Consider the following 12,566-nt stretch of genomic DNA (forward strand, 5'->3'; position numbering starts at 1 on the left):
TCAGTAGAATGTAAGTATTCCCACATGTTTTTTCTTTCTAACAGTCACAATTTTAACGTTTTTGCTTTAATCTAACGTGGAAATACTTCATTCTAGGCACTGAAGATGTTCTGAATTAGAACGAAAACGTTTTGCAATCCATTTGGATGACGTTTTAGATAGTTTTTTAATAAACGATTTTATACCAGAATACAATTTGAAGTTTTTACTTTTGTATGAGTTTTTTAAACTATGGTATACAGCCAACTATTGGGATTTTCCCATTGATTTTTTTTTATTATGTGCACTCAGATTTTTTTACCGGGATAATAACAAACGATATCAATACCTGTACCTACAAACTAATGCAAGAATCTTGAAAATCGGAGTACAAATAATAAAGTTATATATTGTCAAACTTAATCAAAAATTCTTAGTGGCGGAATTTTATGACGGTGAGTGTATAACTTAGTGTATCATACTTTATTAATTTATCTTGGTTTTAAATATATTTTAGGGCCAAAATTATCCCCGTACCCCCACGGCATAAGCGAGTACTGTGGGATCAGTACCACAACCTGAGGTACCCACCGGGATATTTTCCCAGAGATAATCTTAAGGTTAAAAATGATCCACTAGATTGGAATGGCGATCACATTCATACCAATTTCAAAGATATGTATCAAAACTTGAGGAATACGGGATATTACGTTGAAGTTTTAGGTGAGTCTGTTTTGATCTTAAACAATGTTAAATTTTTACATGCTTAGACATTTTTTTTACTTACCGTCGTATTTAAATGTATAAATAAAAATATATAAACAAATGACAGTACCTGATTTGATGGTCAATTAAAAAATAATAATTATTTTTCCTTTTTTTGTCAAGTTGTTTTGCTATTACATAATTCTAAGATGCTCTAATTTTACTTATCTATTCCAGGTTCGCCATTCACATGTTTCGATGCATCGCAATACGGCACGCTTTTGATAGTTGATCCGGAGGAAGAATTCTTTCCCGAAGAAATCATGAAGCTAAAACGAGACGTCGATGCCGGTCTTTCTGTTATCGTTTTTGCCGACTGGTACAATGTTACCGTCATGAAAAAAGTGAAGTTTTATGACGAGAACACCAGGCAGTGGTGGATGCCCGATACAGGTACGCTATATTTACGATTTTATACATAATGCATATGTAAATACAATAAACACAAACATATTTTTAATAGGACCGCTATTCACTGTTGCCAAATTTCAATGTTGTGGTCTTTTTTTACGGCGACTATGATGAATCAGTTCCGGGAATTCAAAATTGCCTTTGAGAAGAACATTACTGATAGCTATTGGCTAAGTTCTAACACCATAGTTGAGTCCACGATTCTTTACCCGTGCGTCATTAATACCTGGCGAGATAAAACATACTTTTTATCTAGCATCATTCTCTTCCACGCATGAAACTAAAGACAAACCAGCTACCGCCTGTTATTAAATAAAAACACATGTTATTTTTATGAACGCTCTAGACTCAGTATATTGAAAAGAGATAGGTACAAAAAAGACGTTTGGGGATGTTTTCAGATTTAAAGTACAATTTTTGACGTTTCTGGTTTGTTTACTTTTGAGGTTGTCAGTCTCTTAAATTTTTTGCTGTTTTTTGTCGAATTTTTGCATTTTGAAGTTTTTTTATATTACAGAAACAGTTGTTTTCACAACTAATTTTATATTGGAGTTTAAAATTTAACGGTAATTGTATTTTATTTTGCAAATAATTTTTACAAAATGCAAAGCTAACCTCATTCACACAGTTACGGAATAATTGTGTTTAAGTTTCTGCCAAAGTGAATAAAATGACAAAAAGAAAATATGTTATTGAATTTTTTTATATAAATTATTTATTAATCACTACTGGTATTAAAAGAATTTATTCTATTAATGTAGCTGTAATTCTGAACCAAAATTTTAAAGCAAAACTTACATTTTTTGACACTCTATTTATTTGATAACATCAAATTTTATAATATAACCCGTGATCGGAGCAGTAGTCATTTTCTGTCACTTGCTGTTGCGTTTAGTAAATTTGCGACTTATTTCATATGCTATTTCGTATTATAACGTATGGGTAAATAACTCTGGACTCAACTTCGTGTATTTTATTTGGTTCTAATTATACGGAAAGTTTACATACTGATTAATTTATTGCCTAGCAATGTAACAACTAACCGATTGATTCGTAGAGATACGGTATATTTTTGATATTTATTTAGGGAGTCAAATAGCGAGCACTTTAATTGCTTTGCAGGATTCGGTTCTTTTAAGTAGGTAATCATTAGTGTGGGAACCGATTCATCAAAAGTATCGTTTTACTTTTTCTTTTATTTACTATTAATAGTCAACAGTGCATCGTCCTTTTTGGAAGATGATTATAAAAGTCATAAAAATGAACTTGAGTTTGAGCGAGTCTACCACTTTCTGAAAAATTTTAGAGTGCGGGTTGGACGCGTTTCCGCGTCCCGCATCATTAACATATTTACGTTGTCGGACTAACGAAACGTGGCTGTAAATTTGTCGGACAAGAGATCGACAATCTTTATTAATTAAATATAAGTACATACTTTAAATTGGAAATTAAGAGTTTTGTAATAACAAAACTACCGCGCTAGAATGACATCTTGCGGGTGTCGGACTCTACGATTTCGTTATTTCAAAACTCTTAATTTTCATTTTAAAGTACTTATATTTAAAAAGATAAAAAAGATCAAGGCAGGTTTTGCTTATATTTGATTCAAAGTTGGACCACCATCTCCATATAGCTATTTCAGCATCCTTATGCCTCATCAGTGAAGCTCAGAAGTCTCAACTCTGAAGGAAATACAAACAATTCTGCGAATTTAAGGCAAACCATCGCACTGCAATGAACCCACCTCTGAGACGCAATTTAGCGACATCTCTCGTATTACGAGCAAAACAACGAAAAGCCCCAGATACAAAGTTTACTACCTTTTAAACAATTAGAATAATTGAAATAAAAATATAATAAACAATATTTTAAATCTAAGACTTTTCGTTAATAAACTGCTTTCTGGCTGCATCCCGTATCTCCGGATTTTACAATATATAATCACAAGAGACGACGAAAGTAGGAGAAAGCAAATAGAGGACGCTTAGGCCACGCATTTACCTTCCCTTCGTCAAGGAAAAGGACCGAAAGACAGTTTCTAAATACTCAAACTGAGTAAAAATGAAAAAGATAAAAAAGATGAAGGCATGTTTTGCTTATATTTCATTCAGAGTTGGACCACCATCTCCATATAGCTATTTCAGCATCCTTATGCCTCATCAGTGAAGCTCAGAAGTCTCAACTCTGAAGGAAATACAAACAATCCTGCCAATTTAAGGCAAACCATCGCAATGCAATGAACCCACCTCTGAGACGCAATTTAGCGACATCTCTCGTATTACGAGGAAAACAACGAAAAGCCCCAGATACAAAGTTTACTACCTTTTAAACAATTAGAATAATGAAGAGACGACGAAAGTAGGAGAAAGCAAATAGAGGACGCTTAGGCCACGCATTTACCTTCCCTTCTTCAAGGAAAAGGACCGAAAGACAGTTTCTAAATACTCAAACTGAGTAAAAATGAAAAAGATAAAAAAGATCAAGGCAGGTTTTGCTTATATTTGATTCAGAGTTGGACCACCATCTCCATATAGCTATTTCAGCATCCTTATGCCTCATCAGTGAAGCTCAGAAGTCTCAACTCTGAAGGAAATACAAACAATTCTGCCAATTTAAGGCAAACCATCGCAATGCAATGAACCCACCTCTGAGACGCAATTTAGCGACATCTCTCGTATTACGAGGAAAACAACGAAAAGCCCCAGATACAAAGTTTACTACCTTTTAAACAATTAGAATAATTGAAATAAAAATATCATAAACAATATTTTAAATCTAAGACTTTTCGTTAATAAACTGCTTTCTGGCTGCATCCCGTATCTCCGGATTTTACAATATATAATCACAAGAGACGACGAAAGTAGGAGAAAGCAAATAGAGGACGCTTAGGCCACGCATTTACCTTCCCTTCGTCAAGGAAAAGGACCGAAAGACAGTTTCTAAATACTCAAACTGAGTAAAAATGAAACTTCAGAGTTGAGACTTCTGAGCTTCACTGATGAGGCATAAGGATGCTGAAATAGCTATATGGAGATGGTGGTCCAACTCTGAATCAAATATAAGCAAAACCTGCCTTGATCTTTTTTATCTTTTTCATTTTTACTCAGTTTGAGTATTTAGAAACTGTCTTTCGGTCCTTTTCCTTGACGAAGGGAAGGTAAATGCGTGGCCTAAGCGTCCTCTATTTGCTTTCTCCTACTTTCGTCGTCTCTTGTGATTATATATTGTAAAATCCGGAGATTCGGGATGCAGCCAGAAAGCAGTTTATTAACGAAAAGTCTTAGATTTAAAATATTGTTTATTATATTTTTATTTCAATTATTCTAATTGTTTAAGAGGTAGTAAACTTTGTATCTGGGGCTTTTCGTTGTTTTCCTCGTAATACGAGAGATGTCGCTAAATTGCGTCTCAGAGGTGGGTTCATTGCATTGCGATGGTTTGCCTTAAATTGGCAGAATTGTTTGTATTTCCTTCAGAGTTGAGACTTCTGAGCTTCACTGATGAGGCATAAGGATGCTGAAATAGCTATATGGAGATGGTGGTCCAACTCTGAATCAAATATAAGCAAAACCTGCCTTGATCTTTTTTATCTTTTTCATTTTTACTCAGTTTGAGTATTTAGAAACTGTCTTTCGGTCCTTTTCCTTGACGAAGGGAAGGTAAATGCGTGGCCTAAGCGTCCTCTATTTGCTTTCTCCTACTTTCGTCGTCTCTTGTGATTATATATTGTAAAATCCGGAGATTCGGGATGCAGCCAGAAAGCAGTTTATTAACGAAAAGTCTTAGATTTAAAATATTGTTTATTATATTTTTATTTCAATTATTCTAATTGTTTAAGAGGTAGTAAACTTTGTATCTGGGGCTTTTCGTTGTTTTCCTCGTAATACGAGAGATGTCGCTAAATTGCGTCTCAGAGGTGGGTTCATTGCATTGCGATGGTTTGCCTTAAATTGGCAGAATTGTTTGTATTTCCTTCAGAGTTGAGACTTCTGAGCTTCACTGATGAGGCATAAGGATGCTGAAATAGCTATATGGAGATGGTGGTCCAACTCTGAATCAAATATAAGCAAAACCTGCCTTGATCTTTTTTATCTTTTTCATTTTTACTCAGTTTGAGTATTTAGAAACTGTTTTTCGGTCCTTTTACTTATATTTAATTATTACAGATTGTCGATCTCTTGTCCGACAAATTTACTGCCGCGTTTCGTTAGTCCGACAACGTAAATATGTTAATGACGCGTTGGCAACGCGCCCAATCTGCACTCTGAAAATTTTCAGATACTGGTAGACTCGCTCAAACGAAGCAGTTAAGAGCATTGTTAAGACTTTTGTAATCATCTTCCAAAAAGGACGATGTACTGTGGACTATAACTTCTGTGGGAATTACTAGACGTGGATTTTTCTGTAGGTGGTTCCAACGTTCCCGCCATAAACGAACTACTGGCCTCGTGGGACATTCAGTTGGGCGACAGAGTGTTTGAAGGAAAATTCAAACTGAACGAACACGATGTGTACTACGCTTCTGGGACTAGCATTAGGACCTTTCCCAAGGAAGGCGTTGTGATAGCTAGGGAACTAACTGACCAGGGGACTGATGTAAGTATTAACAATGATTTTTAATTTTGTTTATTAATTTTTTACATAATATCTAAATTTTTAAATATAAAAATTGGTTTTTAAATTTTTTCGGAAATTTTGGTTTTGTCATTTTGGCTTCGGTATTTTGAATTACATATTTACATCTCATTTTATATTCTTAATCCGGGTAAATTTTTAGGATATTAGGGGTCATATTAGACCAACGGTCTTGTTTATTGAAATGTTTATTTCAAGTTTGCACTAAGGAAACTCAAAACTATAGGTGATTTTTTTGCTTTTTTTTGGTCATTTTGGATTTACAAATTGTTTATTTTTTTGTTGATTAGTTGGAAATTTTGAATTTTACTATTTTAGCTTTATTTTCCCAATCGACGACCTCAAAAATATAAGTACATCAGTTTTAGCAAGTTTAGATGATATTTTGGAAATTTTCTCGGCCATATTTGAATTACAATTTCACATTTTTAAATATTTACTTCATATTTACAATCAGCGAACTCTAAAACTATAGTGCTTCTTGTTTCTTGAAAGTGGCAGAATGGCAGGCAAAATTCCTGTCGAAACTTTGTCTGCCATTTTGCGACATTTGTTCGGTCATTTTGGGTCCACCAATTTGAGTCTTTATATCTCAATACTCAAAAACATAAGTACACGTTTTAGCCAGATTAAATTACGATTTGGACATTTCTTCGTCCATATTTAAATCAAAATTTTTAATATTTAATTTTTGACTTCATATTGTTTGTATTTAGCGACCCTAAAAATATATACATACAAGCTTTTAGGCGATTAGATGATTTTTTGGAAATTTTATCGGCCATTTTGGATTCGTTACTTTGTATTGTTGACGTATTCGTTTTAAGCGACCTAAATAGGCGAATTTCATCCGTTTTTAGCCATATTATATGTTGTTTTGGTACTCTTGTTAGTCATATTGAACGCTCCATTTTGAGTTTCTAAATTTTCGACTTCATATTTGTAATCAGTGACAACAAAATCATTTTAAAAGGATGCTGTAAATCTAAGGACATTTACCTTCTTTTGTTTTTTAATTCAAATAACTTTGTAAACTGTTTCAGATCTTGGGCGAACCTGAAAATACAAAATACACCGTACCAATCCTGGGCCTAACTCAGACCAAATCCACAGACAAAAAAAGTGGTCGAATCGTCGTGTACGGCGATTCAAACTGTATTGACTCAAGTCATTTGGACACATCGTGCTACTGGTTGTTAGACGCAATATTGGAATTCACAGCTACCTCGCATATGCCTTCTGTGTTTAAAGATAATAAACTATTGAGTTGGGACAGCGTAACGGAGACTGCGAATCCACATCGAATGGAAGGCAATCGTCTTTATAGGTATGAGATTTTTTTCCATTTGCTTCTAAGTTATATATTATATTGCTATCTTGGGATAAGACCGTCATATCTCAAAAAAGTAAACAATCGACTGTGTTAGTGAACACACTTCAGATATTCTATATTTTGTGTGATAATGCCATAGAGTTAGTATATGCCTGTGGCCGTCAGGAGGCAGAAGTGTCGTTACTGTTATTCGAAAAGTTGGTTCGACATTTTGCACAATATTGTCATATCTCAAACGCACAATAAGATAATATCATTATAATACAATACTTTCTGTGAATAATATTGGGAATAAATTATCTGCGTTATTTTGAGTTGTGTCAGTCAGAAGAAGTTGGGATTACGTTTAAAATTAGTTTTAGCATTCTTTTGAGTTATGTCAATATTTTAGAAAATTATTAGGATTAGAACTTTTTCAATTTTTGAACCCAACTACAAATTATTTTGACTTATGCCGTTCTTAAAAAAATAAATTAAGGGGGGTTGTTTCAGATTACAGAAAGGTCTCAAAGATTTGGGGGTAGACTCATGCTAAAGTTGACTTCTGCCAAAAACAATGAAGAGGGTATTATGAAAAGAAAGAATTTTTCAAATGAAGTCAATTATATTTTTTAACGATAATTTACTGCGGAACGACAGTAATTTTTAGTGTTTACACCATTTCGTTTTTGATCTTATTTTTATGATAAGTATTATAAATCCTAGAACACATTTTTTTTAGAAGAAGGTCTCAACTAAAAAATTTTATAGCCCAAAATATGATTAAGAAAGTATTGATTGACTATAGCCTCTTAGAACACACCAAAGTCAAAATATCAGCCTGTTCGCAGTTATGCCTGAAAATAATCACATTTGGATATTTGACAGTCTTCTTGTAAGGTTGCAATATAATGTTTCAACCAAAAAAACACTTTAGAAATTTTTTTACAACAGTCTGCAGGCAAACAAAATCACACAAATATCACCCCAGGTCATAACTATCTATCCACATAGTTCCTCAACAGCAGCTAAACCTTTTTCTTTTTTAGGTATTCAAACGTGCTAGAAAAAAGCTTAGGCGAAGCTCAAGCTAGACCAATTCCCCCGTGTCCTCATTTAATTTACACCCAGCCAGTACCGCTAAATGTTTCTGCACCTAGCAATCTTTACCAGTCACAGAAACTGCTCTCGCTTATAGAAGAAGTGAACGTTCTACTGCCACTAGATAATAATATTAAAGGTAAGAATTTAACAACAGATATAAGATGAAATCACCAAAATTTTGTTTATTTTGTGAAAGTAATTTAAAAGGTTTGTATTTGTAATTTATATTTATGGCATATTTACTGAGACAATGATTTCGAGTCATCGAAAGGAACCACTTCTTTTTATCCCACCTCTATTCGTTGTACTCGTTAATGAATCAGTTAACAGAGTTAACAGAAATACCGCACCTATCGACTTGCAACTTTTTGCATTGTGTTCGGGATGCTGCCAGGAAAAAGTCTACAATAGAAAAATGAATGGAAATGCAAAAGTACATGTACAGTGCATAAAATGCATACAAACGTACATAAACATGTCAAAATCAGTATATTAATGGTCATATTTTGTTACTCGGGGGTTTTAGGGTCGCTGAACATGAATACCTCATCAGAACGGACCCCGGAGCATCTGGTGCTCAGGGTTACTGATAAATCACGTCATCTTCTGGAGTTTCGATGGTTTTTGGCGCTTAATTGATGCAAACAGATTCATCATCAGTAGCTTGACAACCCTTTTTGGGTCCTGGCTTGTTCTAGGATTTTCCACCATTCTGTTCTGCTCCTTGCTTTGTTTTTCCAGTTGGTAATCTTAAGTGTTTTCAGATCTTGTTCCACTTGTTCCATGTATCTAAGTTTGGGTCTTCCCTTTGACCTACTCCCTGTACTGGTGTCTGCCTCATTATATGTTTTGGTGTTTCGGTCTCCAACATCCGTTCAACATGGCCCATCCAGCGCAGACGTCCGATCGTTATGGATGTTATGACGTCGGGTTCGTTGTATGCTGCGTATAGTTCAAAATTATATCTTCTGTGCCATACGTCATTTTCTTTCACCCCCTTACATATGTGTAACGATTTTTCGTTCAAACGTACCCAATAAGTTCTCATTGCTTTTCGACAGTGTCCTTGTCTCTGATCCATATACAGGGTGTTTGGTAAATAATGGGCCATAGCTTAAGCTTAGATTCATGAGCTTAAAATAGGTCGATTTAAGCTAACTTATCTTAGCAAATACAGGGTGTCAAAGTTAAACTTTTATTTTATTTATTTTTGAATATTTCTTGACAGGCATGGGACAACAACACGAAATTTGGTAAATGGTGCTGGTATTGTACAATCTACTAAATTTTGTTAAACAAACGTTTCTGGCTACTACCAGAGGCGTACGACGGGGGAACGTGAATGGTTGACCCTTTCCAAATTCTACGCCACTGGCGGAATTGCTATTTTAGTGCAATTTTTTTATTCTCCTATACTTTCTATGTAAAAATCATACTCTTCATTCGTAACGATAATTCGTAACAAAAAAGTCATTAGTTTTCGAATATTTGAAGTTAAAAATGAAAAGGAACACTTATTTTGATGAATGTATTATGTTCCTTCGTTTTTAGTTTCAAATATCTCGAAAACTAATGGCTTTATCGTTACGAATTAAGAGTATGTTTTTTACATAGAAAGTATTTGAGAATCAAAACATTGCTTTAAAATAGCAATTCCGCCAGTGGCGTAGAATTTGGGAAGGGTCAACCATTCATGTTCCCCCGTCGTACGCCTCTGGTAGTAGCCAGAAACGTTTGTTTAACGTAGTTTAGTAGATTGTACAATACCAGCACCACTTACCAAATTTCATGTTGTTGTCCTATACCTGTCAGGAAATATTCAAAAATAAATAAAATAAAAGTTTAACTTTGACACCCTGTATTTAGGTTATTATCAACTTTTGTACTAAGGTAAGTTAGCTTAAATCGACCTATTTTAACCTCAGGAATCTAAGGTTAAGCTATGGCCCATTCTTTACCAAACACCCTGTATAAGGACCGGTTTTATCAGGGTTTTGTTTATTTTGCATTTGGTTTTTCTTGTGCAAACAGATTACTTGGTGGTTTTTGGGGTTATCTGAAGTTTCGAGAATTTTTCTTCACCAAATTGGTGCAAACAGATTACTCGGGGGTTTTTGGGGTCGTTGAACACGAATATACTACTATAACAAACCCCCGGAGCATGTGGTGCCCGGGACGTGAATAGTAGTCACCCTGGGTACTAGGTGATCCGAGGGTCAGTTCATCCCAGGGAAGTTTACGTGGTAATCTGGTGACTCATTATGAAAATTTGACATATAGAGGTGAGATATATTTATGTTATTTCTGAATTTGCGAGTATCAAATATTTTTTTCTGTTTTGAAATTCGTTTTATGATGTAAGGATTCACTTCGTACTGAGTAAAACAGATAGAGCTGAGTAGGAGGTACTATGAATTAATTGAATGAATCGGTCCTGTAGGTAATGGCTTTTGACAAGAGCTAAGACCTTGAAAATTTTACGTAAACTTGTACACGAAATCGGCATGACTCATAGATCTTGTCAAAATCTAATACCTCTAACTAGGAATCATTATTAAGTAATTGAATCATCAGATATAGTAATTGGATACAAATAACAGGTAAAGCAGTGGTGTTTAAAATTTTTTCCACCTACCTCTACCGAAAGTATACTTTTGCGGACCTGATTGTAGGGAGCTTGTACTTTTCCTCCCTAGGGAAGAAAAGTAAAAGTGACATCATGGTATTTCATTCATGAAATATAACTTATTGGCGCCCTGTATAATATCTATTTTCTATTACGTAAGTATCTACAGGGTGATTGATTAGTAGGGTAAAGCTCAGTAGCTCCGCTATAGTAATAGATGGCAATAAAAGTTAATAACAAAAATTTTAGCCACCTTTGAGCTTCACATTACAAAATTAGTTAGAATGTTACAGGGTGTTCGATAACACAGTGGCAGACCTAACATATGTTTTTTTAAATGGAACACCCTATATTTTATTTTATATTCGAAATCCTGTTAACTTCTCTATCACAAAAATATAAAGGTTTGTAATGTTATACAGGGTATTTACAAAGTTATAACCAATTTTGTATGAAAATCGTAACAAGTTCAACTCCCTGTATAAATAAAAATAAGCACAACAGCAATGGTTTATTAATGCAATATTTTTTTATTTATTGTCAAAATTTTTAAGAATTATTGATATTGCTAATTTTCTTTATATCAAATACAAATACAGGGTGAGTCAAAACGCAAGTACATTATTTTCTCAGTAAAGTTAAATGGAACACCCTGTATTTTATATCATTATTGAAAAGTAACATTAACGTACTATAATTTTTATATAACATTCCCTATGCCCAAATTGATTAGTTTTCGAGATATTTTCATTTTTCAGAGCAAATTATTTTAGGTGTTTAAATTGATCTAAATTTTAAGTAAGCCATGACTGAATTGATAATTGAAGATTACCGATTATCAATCCGGTAATCAATGTAACACTGTAGCAAATAAAGAAATAAAAATAATTTATTAGTAATACATTTTACAAACAAAAACACAATCACTACATGCTACATTTTTGAAACAATTAAAAACTATATTTTTATGTAAATGCAACAAATAAACAAAGAAAATTAGTAATACATTTTACAAAAAAACACACAAACACAAAATACAATATTTTGTGAAGACAATTAAACACTACTTTTGTATGTAAATGTAACAATGTAACAAATAAAGAACGAAACATAATTTATCAGTAATACATTTTGCAAAAAAACATGTTTGAAAAAATTAGAAGCTACTTTTAATAAAATATTTTTAATATTTAATTACATAAGGTGTTCAAAATAATCTCCTAACACATTTATGTACGCCTAAAAACGATCATTGAATGAGCTACTTACTCTATGGAGCATTTGTAAATTAACACATCGAAATACACTTTGTATTCTATTTTTCATCTCATCCCTTGTTGTTGGAGGTGTTTTATAAACTTCAGTATTAACGTAACCCCCAAAAAATCAGTCCAGTTTATTAAATTCTGGTGATTTGGGTGGCCACGCTACTGGCCCATTGAAAAATGAAAATATCTCGAAAACTAATAAATTTAGACATAGGGAATGTTATCTAAAAATTAAAGTACGGTAATGGTACTTTTCAATAGTGGTATAAAATACAGGGTGTTCCATTTAAAATTACTGAGAAAATAATGTAGTTGCGTTTTGACTCACCCTGTATTTGATATAAAGAAAATTAGCAATATCGACCATTCTTGAAAATTTTGACAATACGTTAAAAAGTATGGCATTAATAAACCATTGTTGTTTTGCTTATTTTTATTTATACAGGGAGTTGAACTTGTTACGATT

General features: G+C 33.5%; 2 protein-coding genes across 7 annotated transcripts in view; one reads left to right on the plus strand and one right to left on the minus strand.

Moving 5' to 3' along the window:
- The window catches only part of LOC114327673 (membrane-bound transcription factor site-1 protease), a 65,199-nt gene that overhangs the window by 45,316 nt on the left and 7,317 nt on the right, over positions 1-12,566 (plus strand). For both annotated transcript variants that reach the window (XM_050643613.1, XM_050643614.1), the window contains exons 7-11: positions 497-702; positions 922-1,137; positions 5,564-5,751; positions 6,834-7,117; positions 8,152-8,342. In XM_050643613.1, coding sequence (XP_050499570.1) covers positions 497-702; positions 922-1,137; positions 5,564-5,751; positions 6,834-7,117; positions 8,152-8,342 — 1,085 coding nt within the window. The remainder of the gene's footprint in view (positions 1-496; positions 703-921; positions 1,138-5,563; positions 5,752-6,833; positions 7,118-8,151; positions 8,343-12,566) is intronic.
- LOC126880034 (uncharacterized) overlaps positions 1-12,566 on the minus strand; it is a 156,726-nt gene that overhangs the window by 6,529 nt on the left and 137,631 nt on the right. The window lies entirely within an intron of this gene.

Source organism: Diabrotica virgifera, chromosome 2 (genome assembly GCF_917563875.1).
Source record: "Diabrotica virgifera virgifera chromosome 2, PGI_DIABVI_V3a".
Taxonomy (NCBI): domain Eukaryota; kingdom Metazoa; phylum Arthropoda; class Insecta; order Coleoptera; family Chrysomelidae; genus Diabrotica; species Diabrotica virgifera.